At 34.5% G+C, this 20135-nt stretch overlaps 1 protein-coding gene across 2 annotated transcripts in view; it reads left to right on the top strand.

Moving 5' to 3' along the window:
• The window catches only part of LOC149084430 (uncharacterized), a 244429-nt gene that overhangs the window by 149747 nt on the left and 74547 nt on the right, over window positions 1–20135 (top strand). For both annotated transcript variants that reach the window (XM_089234822.1, XM_089234821.1), the window contains one exon: window positions 19836–19915. In XM_089234822.1, coding sequence (XP_089090948.1) covers window positions 19836–19915 — 80 coding nt within the window. The remainder of the gene's footprint in view (window positions 1–19835; window positions 19916–20135) is intronic.

Genomic DNA, 20135 nt, shown 5'->3' with positions numbered 1-20135 from the left:
TTCTCCTTTATGTATATATCTGAATAAAGGTCACAATTAAGTTGCTTATCGTGAAGCTCAATGTAATATAATTATCGTACATCATTTCTCTCTTTTATCATTATACTCTTTACTTGTACTCAGTTCAATATTGTTTTTATATACTCCTTCATCTACTTTCATCTAAATGGTTTCGTAATCTACGTGTCTGACGAAGTCAAAAATCATATGATTTATATTTTTATTATTATTAAATTGATTTTCAGTGTGAAAAATGTTTAATATCTTAGGGGCAATGAAGGAAAAACTCTTTTTATATAATGTTTTATTTGGTTTTGACATGTGATAAACTCGATTATATCTATTTGTAGTTCTATTTTGATTTTTCGTTGAGTAAATTTTCATTTAGTTGTGAAAATTTGATAAATCTGTACAACAAGTTTTGTCTCAAAGCTAGAGTATGGCATTGTATTTTGGAACTATCGATTAAAATATTTGAGATCTTATTCTGTTATATATATTATCTAATTTCCGAATATTCTCGTAATATGCTTCTCCCCAAGCATTGATTGCATAATTGACAATTGAATATATCCATTCATAAAACAAATTTTTAAAATATGTTCATCAATCAAGTTTTTCATTTTGTAAATGATCACTGTGCATATTTTCTAATCTTTTTTATTAAAATATCACAGTGCATGTTCCATTTAAGATCATTCTGTATTGTGATACTTAAATAATTGTATTTCCGAAAAATATCTATTTCTTGGCGATGGCAATGATTGTTCTCCAGGCACTGACAAGGATTATGTATTCTTAGATGTATGTTGGTGTTATAATTTATATTTCTTGTCTTCATATAAATAGATTTTGTTTTTTGAGTGTCAAGTTTTAATTTATGTTTAATTAACCAGATATTAATATTTGTTAGGTCATCTCCTACTTTTCTAATTAAATTTGCTGTATCAGTATCTTCTACATAAAGCACTGTATCATTGGCAAAGGTTATAATTTTTCCATTTAATCTCAACTTACATAAATCATTTATATATATTAAAAATGATATTGGACCCCCAGAACCAAACCCTGAGGTACCCCTTTTCACTTCTTGAAAAATATTAACTTCTTTTTTAATAACAACTGCTTGTTTCCTGTTGCAATAGTATGATTCAAACCATTCAAGTATGTTTCCTCTCACTCCTATTTCAAATACTTTATTTGTTAAAATGTCCACATCCACAAAATCGAACGCTCTTTTCAAATCTAAGAACACAGTTATGAAACATTTATAATTGTTGAGTCCATTGTTTAAATAGTTGGTTAGATCATTAACCTAGGTTAATAATAATTTACGAATCATTAACCTAGTCATATTGGTTATTCTCAATATTAATTTATGATTCTATCTAAATGTTATTTAATATATTTCTTGAAAGCAGTGTGACCAAATTAAAACATAGAAATTCGATTATTAAAAAAACAACAAAAAACATTAAAATAGTCATATCCATGTCATGAATTCATAAATTGTCATGAACCCATGTATCATCAGCCTTGACTGCAAAAATAGTTTAAATTTTACAATTTTTATTTTCAGAATCATTGAAATTCAAATCAGAATTTTCTTTGATTCATTTTCTTCTAGACAAAAGCATCATATTACTTTTCCAGACGAAAGACCACTCCAACTATGCGAATTTATAACATGTAGCTCTTGAAAACTCATTAAACGGAGAATAATTGATCTCTTCAAGGACAAATTTTTCTCTTTTCGTTTTCGAAAGACGAAAAAGAAATTATTATGCGTAATTGGAAGGTAATTTCATCGAAAAGAAATCGTATTTTCATTGCTTAGTTCATTTCTGCTGCACTTGTGAGATTTCTTGGGATTCATTCTCAAGATCCTTCTTTTTCTAAGAGATGCTTGAATTCCGCCGATACCAGATGTTTCAATGATTCTTTGAACAATGCCGAATTTCATATCAGTTTCGAGTTATTTTTTCATCTGCCGCGAGTGCTCTTTTCATCTCTCCTCATCATGATTCTTTTTATATGCACATAAAGCCGTTCCCTATACGTCCGTCCCACTTTAGTTCTTTACATAATATTGCTTGGCCGAGGCGTATATATAGTGAAGTTATTCATATGCAAATGGAAGTAGAAACATTGCTCTGACAAAATAACTTCGGATTCATTTAAAAGTGTAATTTCAAATTTTTTACATATGTATCATATTTAAATGAAAAAGTGAATGTTATTAGAAAGTAAAAGTAATGAAAGAGAAAATGTAGGTTTTTCAATAAAATACAACTTTTTTTTTAATTTTGCAAAATTTACAACCACACATTTTCAAAACGTCTTCTTTAATGTGTAATTTTTTTCTTATTTCTATGACTTTTCATACTTTTTTAAGTTTTTTTTTAAAATTTCTAATGCATTCCGAAATTTTCTTTAATTTTGAAAAAAAAAATCCTATATTTCAATTTTGATATGTCTTCCATTATTCACGTGTTGTAATTTTCTGAAATTTCTCATTTTGTAACGTTTGAATTTCGAACTTTTTGCAATTCTTTATTTTTTTTAAGAAGCCACTTTCTTTGATATTTTTTTTTGCAAATTATTTTTAATTTCTCTGAAAAATTCTGTTGAAATTTTTGATTTTTTTACTCGAAAGAAATTTTCATTTTTTTTCAAACTTATTACTGTTTGAATACGTCCTTAATTTTCTGATTTAAAATTTTTCTCATTCTAAATATCGAAATTTTTTTCAAATTCCAAATAGTATTTTTGGAACAGTAAATATTTTCCAAACAGTGTATTTTTTTTAAATTACAGTTTTTTGAATTGTTTGTTAAATACTCCATTTTATTTTCAAAGATTTAATCTCAAATTGTTTTTGACAATTCATATTTTTCTTGAATTCAAACAATTTTCAATTTTTTTTACTCTTTTACTTTGAGTTGTGTTTTCTTTCCTTTTTTTTTACAATTTTCAATCTCTAAATTTTTTTTTAAATTATCTAGTTTTAATTTTTTATCATTTTCCCGATTTTTAATGTTTAATTTTTTTATTAAATTCACAATTATTTAAAGAAAAGTGTGATACGCTGTGCCATATACACAGCCGCAAGTTTTGAAGGGAATGTGTTCTTTTTGTCTTGAATCACGGTAGTTACTGACATAATTGAATTTGACATGAAAGTTCTATAAATTCAAATGTTATTCTATATGAAATTATTATTATTATTTTATAATATTCAAATTGAATCTTTGAAAAAAAATTAAGGAAGAATATTTTGAATTACTATCTCAATCAACTTATCGATCGTAGCTTCAGTATTCCAAACAGCCGGAATTTAACCCTCTTATACGCCATCTTATCACTGAAACTAAACTCTGGAAGGACGACAGATCATTGATGAGAGTTATCTCGAATGCAATCGAATCTTCTCGCCTTCATTTTATTACAGGTATCAAAACAAGAGTGCTGTCATTGGATTCGTACCAAGAATAACTATCTATCTATCCGACAACAACATTGGCTTCTATTTGTGTTGCGAATTTCTGGAGATATAGCCTACAACAATTATACAGATATCTTGCGCAAAACAATTTCGTTACGAAAGCAGGCCGTGGGTTTGGTCAGCACTTTCTGGTACGCAGACCGGGAGAGATATTGAAAACCAGAGTGGTATGATTGGACTTGCTTTAAGAAAATCAATCGAACGACACAATTAGCTTCTATTTACACCATTAGCTTCTATTTGTGTTGTGAATCTTCCGAGATATAGCGGAAAGCATTTTCGTTACGAATGTGGCCCCGACCGGAAAAGGTATCAAAACCAGAGTGGTATCAAGAGATTTGTCTCAACGAGATTTATCTACAGACATCAGAAACACGCATGTATTCTGTATATTTCCTATGCAGGATCGTTATAGGCATTTCGTTACGCAACTTTTTTTCGCATAATATTATCAGGCGATTTAATAGTCATATTCATGTCAAAAAAAAAATCAAATTTTCTGCAATGAATATTTTGATACCTATGCTTGCAGTTCATGCAGTTAGAACAAAAAAAATCCTTTATACGGGACATGAAAAGTTTTTGAGACATGGTAGCAAATATTTTTTGTTATCGGAAATTCATTTAAAAACCTTTTAATTTACCATCATGGTTTCATCATTTTTTCCGGCGTTTGAGGTTTTTCTTTCAATTGCCTGGATACTTTTTATTCCAAACAACAAGATACAATGTGATGCATTTTGATGCTACATTGTATAAAATTACATCTTTGGAAGTAAAATGAATATTTTATGAATGGAAAAAAATACATTTAAGGTGATTTCTTATACTGAAATTTATATGTACATTTTGTTTTACTGATACTATAATACTGATCTATGGTTTTACTCTATTAATTTTTTTGAGAATTACATTTGGAGAAATAGAGAAATAAATTGTTTGAGACTTAGAAACATTCAAACTGAAGGAGTTACGAGTCTTATATTTCAGCTCTTGATCACGTTCTACTACTTGGTCACGTCCGTAAAATGTCCATCATATCAAACATAAGGCTCATTAAGTGCTGGTGGGAAAAATGGATATCGATAGGAAATATTTTGTCATTTGACTTACAAAAATGAAATAATCACTTTCCCGCTACTATGTAATTTATGAAATGCTTCAATTTGCATCCCCATTTTGTTATACGACTGAAATTTATTATTTGCTCGCCACTGATGTCCTTCTTGAAGTTTTACATCAAAATGTCACCAAGTAAAAAGTTTGGAAATGAAAAAAAATGATTAGAAATTAAAATGCAAATTGGTGCTTACGGATTATGTCATTGACAATTTTCGAGGCCAAACGATGTGATTTAGCGCCAATAGTGTATGAGTGATTCGTTTTTGTTTTGCATAACTTCGCACCCCTACAAGGATGTCAAGACGCCAACTATCGGCTTTGAGCACAAGTGAACCCCTGAACTTGGCTGCATACCAACATCACGTGCACCGTATACAATGAAAACTCGAAGTAATGATACTCTGCGGACCAGTAAAAAGATCTTTGCAACGGGGGATTGCCGTTATATCGAGAGGCAACATTGTCATCACGTGCCTCCAAATTTATGCTGCTGTTGACATCTTTTCTAAATCTGCGTTATTACTACCATCAGAAAATGTGCCTGAAAGTATTTACTCACTCGAAAGACTTTAACTGTGATTGGTTCATAAATAAAATTCATTTCGGTGTGCATTGCACCTGTATAAAATTTTATCGTATTGCACTCATTTACCTTACACATACACAGAGTAACAATGCCAACAACTCCATCAATACTTTTCGTAATCGTATGGTACAAAACACTGATGTTATTAGACGCTCTTGGAAGAATGAAAGTGAGTGACGAAGTATAAGTTAAATTTAAGATGATTTTGAGTGAAATATAAAAATAATATCGTTTTTTAGCGGTTTGAAAATATCTTTAAAAATATCGTTATAAAGGGATTTATATCGTAGAAGAGGACTTAGTTTTGTAGGGACGGGAGATTAACATTAGACAAAAAGCAATTCCAAACAAGATTTGAAAAAAAAAAATGTCGTTGTCGAAGGATTAATGGTTATATCGTTTTATTATTCACACTGTTATAAATTCAATGCATCACTGCATATTTTGAACTGCATTTCCCAAGTTTGTCAAAACTTGCTCCAACTTAAAACTGATGTACACTGAAACCTCGCTACAACGATACTCGATATAACGATAAATCCCTCTACAACGATATTTTTTCGAATATTTTATTAAAAATACGGTAAACTTTAGAGTTTTCTAGATATTTTGCGATGTTTTAGAGCGATACACCTACTTCGAGCGCATATCTTAATAAATATTTGCATGAAGTCGATTAACTGCGTTCAAAATGTCTGAATATTTTTCCTCCACATTTGTTCAGAAATATTATAACAAGTAAATGAGAGATTTCTATAGCTTTTTTTTTAAAACTGAAATTGGCATCATCTTTATCGAATAGCTGTTGTTATTCTTGTCTGGGTTCTGAATGTAATTATCGCATGCGTCAATCATAACATTACAGTACAAAAAAAAAACTTTTCTCTAAAAGCAAAATCACTTAAGCTTGTGTGATTTGACAGCATGGAAAAGTGATCCACGAGCCAGAGATTGTGCATCCCCTGCATCACATTATCATATCGGTTTTTTGATAAGATTTTTTGAAAAATCATCAGCAAATCAAATGTTTGTAGGACAGAAAACATGCTATGGCACACTCACCGAACCACCTATTTATCAATTATCGAAATACATCTAAAAGAAAGTTCTTTAACAATAATTTGGTTGGAAAAAACCACCATTCAATTCTTACGAGTTGAATGGTGTCACTATCCCGGATGCAACTAGAGTCACCGATTTGGGAATTCTCATTGACGAGCGACTTAAGTTTTCTGAACATTGTTCAGCGGTTGTCAAAAAAGCGAATAGAATGCTTGGTCTCATTTTCAAAAAGGTCTCTTCGCGTTCTCCTAAAGTCATTCTTCCGCTTTTTCGAGGCTTAGTTCGTCCTGGACTGGAGTATGCTGTAAGGTTTTGGAGACCATACCTACAGAGGGACATAGACTTGGTTGAAGGGGTGCAGAGAAGAGCTACGCGTGTCCTTATTGGCACACAGGGCTTGAGTTATGAAGACAGACTTCATTTTTTGAATATGTTTACATTGGATGAACGCAGGTGTCGAGGAGATATGATCGAAGTGTTCAAAATTTTCAATGGGATGGATAGGATGGACCATGAACTTTTAGTACACCGCCAATCGACTGCTTTTACAAGGGGACACCAGTATCGATTGGTGAGGGACAATGCAAGGTTATGGTGTCGCAGGGAATTTTTCTCCAATAGGGTTGTTAATAAATGGAATAGCTTACCCCCGGAGGTAGTAAATTGTAACACAATTGACACGTTTAAAAAGAAATACGATAAACATGTTGGGGTAAATCGAGAAGCTATCCATTCTTAGAATAAGACAACCATAAGTATTCTTTATGGGCATTGTATAATATTTTATCATGTGTATATATTGTTTGTAATTTGTGTTAATTGCATTTTTAATTGGGTTGCTGTATTTTTGAAACATATGACATCCATATTTTTATGGGCATCTTTTTATCAGCCACCTCGTTGGGCATTTTGCCTGTTGTATTTGTATTTGTATTTGTATTTGTAAAAGATTTGCAATAATCAAGAAAGCTTCATATATTGCTATTTGGCACGTGCTTGCGAAATAAATACAAAAAAACGAAACAAAAAGAGCTAAAATATTCTAAAAAATAGTGCTAATTATATATGTTGCGGTAAATGTAATAAATCCAGTTATACAGTGGAACTACGGATAACGAGCGGTTCGGTTAGCCAGAAATTCGCATAACAAGCAAAAATTTTGAAAAAAAAATTGATTCATCACCCGTTAAACAACGGGTGATGATTCGCATTACGAGAAGAAGTTGCGCTTTGTTTATTTATTGTCAAGCTGATGATTTTCCGCTTTCGCGCACACAGGTACTGTGTAATTGTAGGTAATATTCTCCCTTACAGTGTCCGCTCAGCGTACCTCACTGGAAAAATCGAATGTGACTATGATACGAAACTAGATGTCGCATTGTAATCGCGCGTATGTGCGCTTGTTTTCTATATAAATTCTGCTTGGCCAGGAGTTGACCACAGACGGATCTCCACTGATGGATCTCCATTGCATGCAACAGCAAGAACTTATATTAATCTTCTTCTGAGTAAAAGGGAAGTGAGAAGTCCCTCACACTTTTCAAATGTGTGTAGAAAAGTGTGGAAATCCGTGCAAAATTCTGTAGAAAAGTATCAATGGGTAAAATAGAGGCACAGTAAAGCAAGCAACAGATCTGTCCAACGACAATGCAATTTTCCATCTCCGAGAAATCCTAAAAAGGAGGCGAAAAAGTAAGTGTCATTGGATACGTTCTTTTTAAAAATCATAGAAAAAGAATGCAAACAACAGTGAGTCCGTAAATCCTTCAACACGAGATGGTCTTCTTCTCTCTCGTTGTTTAGAGTAAGTTAATTTGGATGCATTATACTATATATATGGCGTTATTACATTATATATATTGTACATATTTCCCTTGAAAGCTCTAATTCTTCACCTTTCTCTGTGTGGCTCCCCTTTATAGAAATCATCAGGTTGCTAACTACTGCAATATTACAGGTATATAGCAACATGCAATGAAAAATCATTAACTGGAACTTTTACTGTCACCTATCGAATAAAACTGTTATAATTTTCCGATTGAAGTTGCTAACCGGCTTCTGAGCAGCGCAATAAAGTAATAAAAAAATATTGTATCATATCGACAATATTTAAAAAAACAATAATATATGTAAAATTATCAAATTTACTATAAATTTTTTATCAGTTGATATTTGTATACGGTAATTTAATATTATTAATTTCGTCAAACGCGGACGTCCTCCACATTTAAGAGTGATTTATATTAACAAGGACGTGAATCCCAATTAAACTGTGTCCTCACAAAACCATGGACGACAAAGCTTTGCAAAATTACTTGTATAATTTTACTTTAAAAAATTATTAACCGTTAAAATTTTTAAGCAAATTTGAAAATTTAATAAATATTATTGTTTATAAAAATACTTTATCATTCCACATCATAATATTTTTTCAATATCATTCACCAATCGGAAAACCTTTTACCAGTGTCAATTAAAAAATTATATTACTTTTATTCGTTAGGTGGCAGCAGATATATCAGATCAATGATTTATGTTATTAACATGTTAGATTGCAGTGGTTCTTAACATGATGCCATATGACCCTCTAGCGTCTCTGGGATATTCTGGGGGGGGGGGGAAAGCACAGGTCAAAATCAGATGAAGGGGAACCAGGATCATCTAAATCCGCTGGCCCATATGGGCAGGAGTTTGTCAGTACCGTCTTAATACGTGGGCCCACCCTAGAACCCAAGGTGGGCCTCAAGTTTGAGAGGGGTGCTCATGATAACGGTATTTGATCAAAATTTTCAAGAGCTTCAATATGTGAATAGCATGCTAGACAGGTATTTCTATCCAAGTACGGGGTTTTGGAAAAATTACTGAATCCAAGAGGGAAAGCCGATGGGGCTCTTGAGACGTTAAGACAACCCTGCACTTTTCCTGGGGACCCATGATGTTGAGACATCCTGCTCGCAAGAGGGAAGTTCACTGATTTCTAGCCCAGGATAGGCGCGGGCCAAGGTCAATATCTCTGAAAATTCATTAGTTATTTTTATGTGAATGAATAATTGTGGAATGAATTATCCGTGTGTCCATTAATTCCAATGGGGGAGTTTGATTCGAATAACGAGCGATACCAAAAAAAAAAAAATCGCTTTTACGGACTATTGTACATAGCATCCAGGCGTCGTTGTTAAACATGATAAATCGTACTAAGTTCATCACAGTTGCCGCCGGTTTTTATGCATAATCGCCATGGTAAGTATGACAAATCAGTCCCACAGCCGTAAAAAGATCTATTATTTAGATGACCATACTTGTGAGCTAAAGTATGAACCCTGCATAATGAACTCTGATTTAAGGAAATTTTTTCGAACATCACCGAAATAACTCATATTTGGCGAATTCTGAATTTAGATCACGATATAACAAATTCTTCTTCAACAAATTTCACCATCATATCCGGATGTAACGGTCTCTCATTGAACGAATTCATTGATTTCACGAATTTTTACAACCTAAATGTTAGGAAATTTGTCTGTTAACAAAAAATATATACAGCAGAACTGATTACATACACTGATTTAAAGAGTTAGATTAGATAAAACTGATATTTTTTATTTGTTTAATCGATAAAAAATCGACACAACTATATATAATAGCCGGTAAAAGCAATAATCTTTAAATATTGATCAAATTTATCAGACTCGCACTGGTGTTATGTTTTATCTCCGGTTAAAAGTTATTTTTTTAGAATCCATCGAATTTATCAACCACGTTTGGGTATTGTGCATAATCGCCGGTAAAAGTGGTAAATTTATTAAATTTACCGAGCCGAGACCGCTTATCGCAATTACCGTGCAGTCAGTTCGCGATAAACCGAACTCTGATACCTCGAATATCTGCTTAAGTCGAAGTTTTGACACGGCCGCAGAACTTTATCCGTATTTTATTCTTAAAAAGTTTTCCTTACCCTAGAAGTTTTCTTTCTTTAAGTCGAAGTTTTCGGGAATGAGAGATATTTGAAAACAGTTAGCAATGTAATTGGGCATTTAGAAATGCAATTTAGCATTTAGCAATGCAATTTAGCATTTAGCAATGCAATTTTGCAATTTGCTATGTAATTTAGCATTTGGAAATCAATTCAGCATTTGGAAATGTAATTTAGCAATGTAATTTAGCAATGTAATTTAGCAATGTAATTTAGCAATGTAATTTAGCAATGTAATTTAGCAATGTAATTTAGCAATGTAATTTAGCAATGTAATTTAGCATTTAGCAATGTAATTTAGCATTTAGCAATGTAATTTAGCATTTGGAAATCAATTCAGCATTTGAAAATGTAATTTAGCATTTAGCAATGCAATTTAGCATTTAGCAATGCAATTTAGCATTTAGCAATGCAATTTAGCATTTAGCAATGCAATTTTGCAATTTGCTATGTAATTTAGCATTTGGAAATCAATTCAGCATTTGGAAATCAATTCAGCATTTGAAAATGTAATTTAGCTTTGTAAATGTAATTTAGCATTTAGCAATGTAATTTAGCATTTAGCAATGCAATTTTGCAATTTGCTATGTAATTTAGCATTTGGAAATCAATTCAGCATTTGGAAATCAATTCAGCATTTGGAAATGTAATTTAGCAATGTAATTTAGCAATGTAATTTAGCAATGTAATTTAGCAATGTAATTTAGCAATGTAATTTAGCATTTAGCAATGTAATTTAGCATTTAGCAATGTAATTTAGCATTTAGCAATGCAATTTAGCATTTAGCAATGCAATTTAGCAATTTGCTATGTAATTTAGCATTTGGAAATCAATTCAGCATTTGAAAATGTAATTTAGCTTCGTAAATGTAATTTAGCATTTAGCAATGTAATTTAGCATTTAGCAATGTAATTTAGCATTTAGCAATGTAATTTAGCATTTAGCAATGTAATTTAGCATTTAGCAATGCAATTTAGCATTTGGAAATCAATTCAGCATTTGAAAATGTAATTTAGCTTTGTAAATGTAATTTAGCATTTAGCAATGTAATTTAGCATTTAGTAATGTAATTTAGCATTTGTAAATGTAATTCATCATTTGAAAATGTAATTCATCATTTGAAAATGTAATTCATCATTTGAAAATGTAATTCAGCATTTAGCAATGTAATTCAGCATTTAGCAATGCAATTTAGCATCGTCATGCAATTTAGCATTTAGCAATGCAATTTAGCAATGCAATTTAGCATTTAGCAATGCAATTTAGCAATGCAATTTAGCATTTAGCAATGCAATTTAGCAATGCAATTTAGCAATGCAATTTAGCATTTAGCAATGCAATTTAGCATTTAGCAATGCAATTTAGCATTTAGCAATGCAATTTAGCAGATTCATTTAGCGAATTAATTTAATACGCTTGCAAAATTGTATCACTTTCTCATGAAAGAAAGATAAAAAAAGAAAGTAAAAAAAATCACTGCATTTTCTCTTTTGATAGAAAATAATCTTGCATGCACTTTATTGATAAATCGCTTCATTCATACGAGTATCACGCATTGGTCCGTTTCCATTAATATAGTATTTGTGCGTCTAGTTTATTTCTAAATATTCGCATTCAATAGTTAAATGTGATATTAAATTAGTCTAATCTTTTCGAATTTCTCAATCTCCTGTAGCGTGGCATGTTTTGCTCATAGGATAATCGTGATATTCGATATTAACAAATATTTATTTTTCCCACTCTGAAATCGGAATTTCCGATAACTCGAACTAACGATAACTCGTTATCGTTGTATTTTATCGATAATATTGATAAATTCAGCACCGTCTTGTAGACACAATCGGAAGCGGTATTTTATTTTAATCGGTTCTAAATACAATTTCCTAACAAATCTCACGATGTGATTGATATTCATTACAGGGTGGCTTTTTGGATTCTTTGGCAATAATTGGGAGCTACAATTTATTGCCGATTACTAACGGCAGCCTTATACTCACCGAGAGGGGTGGTGCGCTAGCCCGTTGATGTGGGACTCCCAGCGATAGCAATCTTTTTCTGTGGTCGTGTCGCCGTTTCCGTTGTACCCTTGTGTCAGGAAAGTTTCTGACAAAGACGAATCAGGTGTCGAACTCGCGCTACCTCTAAACATCCTTTGGTACTTCAGGCGATTATCTTATCGGCCCGGGCTACATCGCCAGGTAGAAAAGCGCGAAAACATACATTAGCAGCACAATATTTAATGGACATCACCACAGAAATGTGTTTCAAAAAAGTTCCTTTTTTTTATTAACCTTTTTGAAGTGATTTTCAATTTTTGGTATTTTCTCAATTTTGCTTTTTTCTTTCTTATGCTTTCTGGACTTCCGAAGTTTGTTATTGCAAAAATGTCGGGGGAGCGGATGGTAATTTTATGCCTATTTTTGGCTTATCATCATTAGCAACGTTCTTGCTGTTTGGGACAATGCCCCCCCCCCCGAAAACGACCAAAACATTGTTGCATTTATTTATTTTTCCTCCTCCTTTGTTCAAATTCCTGTTCCTATAATTTTTTCAGTTATGTGTATACAGCTATACTCTGGCTTCGAAATTTTTATTTTTATCTTTAATTTTTTAACTTTACTTTGAATCTTCAATTGAGTATGTCTTTTAGGGTGTGTGTGTGTGTGTGTGTGTAAATATGAACCCGACTATCCAATATGGCAAATATTTGCACTTTGGAATATATATATATAATATATAGATAGATAGATAGATATACAATAATTCCTTATAATAATTCCAAAGTGCAAATATTTGCCATATTGGACAGTCGGGTTCATATTATGCCGTTGTACAAGGGAGTTAGTTCCACACTCAGACACGATGGCTTTTTTGTGTCGGTGGGAAACAGGAAAGCAATGATCGCTAAATATCGACATGTCAGGAGGGGTGCTGTAGCCCAGGTCGATAAGATGCTCGCCTAAAGTACCAAAGGATGTTTAGGGGTGTAGCGAGTTCGATACCCGGTTCGTCCTTGTCAGAAAACTTTCCTGACGCAGGGGTACAGCAAAAACGACGACAAGACCGCAGGAAGAAATTGCTACCGCAAGGAGTCCCCCCATCGAGGTGTTAGCGCATCAACCCCTCGACGAGTATAAAACAACAAGCCTGCCGTTCGGAATCGGCAACAAATTTTAGGTCCCGGTCTAATCAGCCCTCGTGTGCAGAAAATGACCGTGGTGCGACAAAAATGATGAAATGACATGCCAGGTTGGTAGCATTCCACATTGGATCAGACAAACGATTTCTCAAACTAAAAGAAATACCGATATCCTGTTCCAAGAAGGTAACTCATGTATCGCAAATCTGGTTCCGTGTAATCATTATGGACATACAGGAGCATCAGACAATGGTGCGCGTGTGCACATCCTTTCACATCTACACGCAGTCCACCTGTTCCATACGAAGTTAGTCCATTTTAGCTCGGTACCGTCAAGAGTTTATCCATGATAGTTAATATGGTCCTCACGACTGGTTTTTGGCGCACTTTCCATCCCAATAACAAAACTCCTCTGCAAGTCTATCGGTGCGTGAATCAATTCCTTGACACGTGCGGCACCATCGGTTGTCAAATCAGGAGTAAGGGGTAGAAATAATTGTAGAAAACATGTTTTCCGAGGGTGATGTCAGTCTCCGCTTTCCGTACAAAGGTTTCTAACCGCTTTCTGATGCGAAGATATATTTTGGAAAGAGAGAAAATTCAACATTTTGTTGTTCAACATGTTGAATTTCCTCTCTCTCCAAAATATATCTTCGCACAGCCAGTTGTTAATCAAGAAAACCTTCGTATGGTAAGCGGAGAGTGACGTCATCCTTTCCATAAGTCACCATCTGGTGGCAGCATCAGCTAGTAACCTACGGCTAGTGGTCTACTCGGAAAGTGAAAGGACGTGGGTTCGATTCCCCGCAGGGGCAGGTGAATTTTCTCTCTTTCCAAAATATATCTTCACATCACCCAGCTGTTAAAAACCTTTGTAAAAAATGTTTTGTCTGTAAAAGTCAAACTATGAATGCAATCGAATGGATTAATTTGCGAAAGAGAAACAGCAATTTCTGATGTGTTGCATCTACTAGCTGGGAATCGGCTAAAAATAGATATGTATCAGTTTATGAAGAAGTCGAGCGACCATGGGGTAAAATTTAATGACAAAATTGTCTGGTTTTGACCACGGGCACTTGCGGCGGACACAAATCTGTGAGCTTTCTGGGTAACTTCACAGATACAGCTTTTTACGTCGGCGTGTTGTTCCCTGGTGCGGCCCGCGACACTGCAGCTGACCATTATGTTGATCCTTGAACAGTGAGAAGTTGGCCACCAGCCCCCTGGTCCATAGAGCAAAGATTTTGCGTCAAGTTCTGCTATAAAGCTAGGAATAACGGCGGTTGAAATATTTTCTCATCAAGATAATAATTAATAATTAATTAATAATAGTTTCCGCTTTATAACAATGACTCAAACCACACACACAAAATAATTTCGGCTATCCAATGACTGCACGGATCCTCATGTTCGACCAGAGTTCCATGTGAAATGAATTTTTTTTGTTTCATTCATATGCAAAAGATAACAGGAGAATTATTAATTAATTATTCCTTCCGCATGCATTGACTGCGTAGAAGAAAAATAATTTCTGGGGTTTTTAATTAGCGTTCTTTTAGAATTCCATCGGGGGGGGGGGTATTTTAGCATGAAAATTTCCATTTCATATCAGTTTTTTCGGATTGATTAGGATTTTCAATGATGGAAAAGCAATGTATTTTATAGCGATAGAGCAAATCTTCCTCAGATGGCTCCTGTATTTTAATTACTCAGTGGAATTATCAGTCCAACGTGAAACATTCATCATCATATATGCTGTGGCAAATGTGATAAATCGGGTATAAATACATAATAAACTGGTTATTATGTGTAATTGCCGAACATATTGGTGTGCCTTATGAATTCCCTTAAATTAATGCGTCGTCGGTAAATTTGATAAATTTATCTAAATTAATCACTTCTGCAGTGATCATTCATAGTATCCAACCATGGTTGGTAAATTTACTAAGTACTGAATAATTATCACTTTTATCGGTGATTATGCACAACACCAAAGTGTCGCATCGTTGGTAATCATGAAAAGTCGTACTATATGATATGCTATAGACATGGAAATTTATACATGTACTGTATCAATACATCGGAGTACGATAGTAAAATTTTCTAATCATTATATCGGGGTCCGACTAAATTTATATCACACATACTAGATACATAAAAATTCCTCAGTTGGGATTGTTTTTTCACATTTATCAAATTGGCCAATTCCACTAGGGGTATTATGCATAATCACACAAAAGTCAATAAATTTCAATTGTTTATAAAATTTACCAACGAGACACTTGGTTATAATGCATAATTTCTAGTAAAAAGAGATAAATGTATCAAACTTACCGAGACGACTGGTATGTATGCATAAACAACCGGGTTATTATGAATAGTAACCGATTTATCACATTTACCTTAACATTATATACCATTTCAACTCTTTAAAATTAGTTTTAGTCGGAAGATACCTTTTCAATCCGAACCGTATACTGATTTTAATACAGGTCAAATCCTAAAAGTTCCAATTATTGGATCGGAATGGTTCAGGATAAGATTTCGAATGTCCATTAAAGCGGTAAATTTTCTCAGATTTCTCGTAATCAGCTCTCATCTGTTTGTGTTTCGGAATAAATTAAGACTTCAGATGAATTTCAAATAATGTTGTGAATGATCTACTTCAACTTTGAAGTATTGAACGCAGTCTATCGTCAGTGGAGCCATCTTTAAATAACTATTCGCTTTGAAGATTTCAATATACAATTCGTTTCTGATCTCGTTAAAACTGATCAAAATTATGGTGGAGAGAGGGAAAAAGTTTTCTTTGATGTACTCTCTTAGAGCAAAGTTTCCCCAAACGTTTTGTTCCCCATCACCCCCCTATTCAGAATTTTTTTTTTCATCGCCCCCCCCCCCCCAGACCCAAGCGAACCCATAGGATCCTATGTTATACTCGTAGCTTATATCGCCTCCTGGACTATTCCATCGCCCCCACCTAGGGACAATATTACCCACTTTGGGGAAACACTGTGTCTTAGGTTGGCATTACACTATAAAAGTTTTAGAAATGTTATTTTATAAAACTTGAAAAATGCAGCAAATAAGCGCATTGGTTACACTGTAAGAGCGAATGTAACCAATGCTCTTAGCGATTACTTTTTTGAAGTTTTGTAAACGGTATTTTATCAAACTTTTATATTGTAATCCGGGTTTTAGAAGTCGTAAAAGCATGGCCCTCGTAGTTGTTTTTTTTTTTTAGCCACCCTGCGGCTGCTGACCATTTATGGTATCCGACTACGTTGAAAGCGTCCTTTTGGAAGAAAATATAGTATTTTATTTATTTTATTATTAAATCCCTGTTTGTTGCGATTCCAAAACAGGCCTTGTTTTGACACTAAGGCCAGGATTACAGTATAAAAGTATTATAAAAAAATATGTTATGAAACTTTAAAAATGTCACCAAAATAACATTATTGGTTACATTCGAGAAAATGAAACCGATGATCTTATTGGCATCATTTTTCAAGTTTTATAAAAGGACTTTTATCAAACTTTTATAGTGCAATCCTCGCCATAGAATCAATGATACGTACGTCATTGTGTTGCGTTTTTACTTGTGCAAGTAATACGTTAATAAAAACTTTGAACGTGTTTTACGAAGGAAGCTATTTTTCACACCGGCTAAACGTGGTTAGCGATACCATATTCTATGGCAATTTTTGTTCCTCTCTTGACGGCCTAACATCATCCCCCCCCCCCCGAATTTGCCGCCACTCCAGGCAACACCATGTATAGTTACCAACACTACGTTTGCTATGAATGAACAGCATATGAAAATGTTCGATTGAAATTCGATTAATCGGACGATTAGTCAATTTAATTTTTCTTATTAACCAGTTAAAAATTTCAATCGATTATAACAGCGCTAATTTTTTTTTAACGTATATACGGTACGTTCCATATATCCCTTGAGAAAGTCTTTCATCCGAGTAACTTTTTTTTTTTCTTCAAACCGAGCACAACTCAGGTCTATTGCCATAGGCAATTTACTACCTAGTGAGTTGTGCCGGAATTATGTGTGTACCTAACAGTCTGAGTGCGTATCTAGTGTTGTGTATGATTTTTCAGTGCTGCCATCTATATCTCAGAAGTGAAGTGAGTGATGTGTAGTGACTGGATATTTGTACTGTTTGTAGGCCTGTTGCTCTCTGTGGCGAGACTTTTTAACGGGGAGATCGGCTCGCATTTGTGCCTCGAAGTTGGGAACCACAGAAAACCAACTTCAGCCGACCACCACTGTGGCGACGGTGGGGCTCGAACCCGGATCCCCGCGATGCGAGTCCGTCACTATGACCACTCGACCACCACAGCGGCCATCCGAGTAACTGGGAAACCAAAAGAAACTGACGAAGAAGTGAAAGAAAGGGCGTTTATTTTTACATTTGTCTCCGCTATTACAGGTGAACCCCTTCGCGTACGCAAATGGGGGGCTGTGTTTCTTATACCCTCTCCCCAAGCCAAGATTATAGCGTCATTTTGCAGGAAAAAGCGTTAACCCCCCTTTTAGAAGAAAAGTAAAAGAAAATTTAACCCCCCCTTCCCCGAGGAAATTCTGCGTAAGCCTATGGGTGGACCATTGCAAAAGAAACTCCCTGCGTACATGCATTATAGCTGTTGCTACTTCCCATAAAAGGCCATTGTGTACCGAGTAGGGAAACGATCGTCGATGACGAAAGAAACTTCTCACCCCCTGACATAGTCTTGAAGGTTGATAATCATAGTAATAGACCTCCTACGAAAATCCTGGTAACTATAAACGAATCCTTTTCCCCATGTCATAATATTGTTCCGTTCCGTACTTGGCAAGAGCCATAACAATATCCGAATGATAACATTATCCATGATTCTAATAAGCGGCATCTGCAGCGTAATTCAAATGCATCTTTTCAAGTAATTTCCAGTAAACCGGTGATTTCGATAATTCGGCGCACCCTCGTCTTATGTGTGCCGGATTAGCGAGAGTATTCTGTATTTCAGGACACATCCGAAAATCTGCAACCAAAAAGGCTTTGCAATTGCTAAAAAACACCTTGATTAAATTTAAAAAAACAACAACAAATCTTTGAAATTTCAACAATAATTTCTATTTTCAAAATTCATGAAAGAAATAATTTTGAAATTAATGAAATAATTAATTTTAATTTGGTATAGATTTTTAATAGAAATTACATTAAGGTTATAATATAAAATAATTGTATAGTTATATTGAAAGAAATAATTCCAGAATTGATAGTTATTGAAATACCCATCTCACGTAGAGGCAATGCGTCTACCGAGATGAGCGCCTTGCCACAAATCCTAAGCCGAGAGTGCCTACTACTAAGCAAAGCCGGAACCTGATGTTTTGCCAGCTGGGCAAGGATGCCGTGGTGGTGGTTGAGTGGTCATAGTGACGGACTCGCAACGCGAGGTCCCGGTTCGAACCAAACCGGCGCCACAGTGGTTGTTCGGCTAAAGTTGGTTTTCTGTAGTTCTTCCCAACTTCGAGCCATGAATGCGAGCCGCTCTCTCCGTTAACCCTCTGAGGATTTTGGCGACAATATGATTTTTTGCGGGAAAAAATCCTATAAAGCGACATTACATTTATCTAAAATATATCTGTATTTAATGGCGAGGTTCAATGAAATTAGCGAATGAAGAAATCGAATTGTTGCTAAAACTTACTAAACTTACTTCGACGAACGCAGATTTCAATGATGTATCGCAAACGAAAGACTAAATTTCTCTCCTGGAACTTGTTCACCGATATGGTTTATTGTAGGCTCTTTCGAAATCTGGCGGAATGGACTAGTTTTTGGTAAATTTTACCGATTGTAGATAGAAGGGTGGTTCGTGGAATTGGTGTAGGGTCATTCAAGTATTACGTTAGCATCGAGGAAGTGTGGGGGGGGGGGGGTTTCAGATTTGCTGACTTAAGATGACAAGGTTGATAATCCTGGTAACAGACTTCGTACGAAAATCCTGGTAACTATAAACGAATCTTTTTTCCCACGTCATGATATATAGGTCCGTTCCGTACTTTGCAAAAGCCATAACAATATCCAAATGATTCCAATAAGTGGCATCTACTTGAATGGGAAGGGGGGTTTGAAGGTTGTTTACGTCATCAACCCCCCTTTTTTGAAGATACGAAATATTCTAAGCTGCTGACGGGGGAAAGGTCAGTTTTTGCTGACTTTTACTGACAAGGGCCCCCCCCCACCACATGTCAATAAAAATAGGGGAGTCAAAAATGGCTAAAAATCTGTTGACGTAATACTTGAATGGCCCATGATTTAAAAAGTTTGGTGACAATTCGATTTTGGACTTCGCCAACATTTCAGCGCTTCTAGCTTGCTTTTGAATCCAGATATGCCGATGAAATTGCTGTCACTTTGAAAATCTGTTTCCTCTTGCTTTCAGAGAAGCCGAGGATGACGGTCATATCCCAATTGAGACGAGATAACTATGAGGACAACAACAATTACGATTCAGCTGAAGACGTGAGTACATCTTTCACATATAAAAGGTCTTTCTCCCATGGCCTGATTAACATATTCTGAAAATCTGGCTGTGTGTTCGGATGAGTAGTTTTTTTGAGTAAAAACACTTCAGCGTACGGGAACTTTAATTATAATCACCCTGTATATTTACTAAAATTTAATTAAAAGAAACGCGTTTCAGAAGAAATTAAGGGGGGGGGGGGCGCTCTTGTGTTCTTTC

Source organism: Pholcus phalangioides, unplaced genomic scaffold, assembly GCF_987345545.1.
Source record: "Pholcus phalangioides strain wild (caught in Gottingen) unplaced genomic scaffold, Ppha-v1.0 ptg000008l_1, whole genome shotgun sequence".
Taxonomy (NCBI): Eukaryota; Metazoa; Arthropoda; class Arachnida; order Araneae; family Pholcidae; genus Pholcus; species Pholcus phalangioides.
This window is presented reverse-complemented; position numbering and strand designations above follow the sequence as displayed.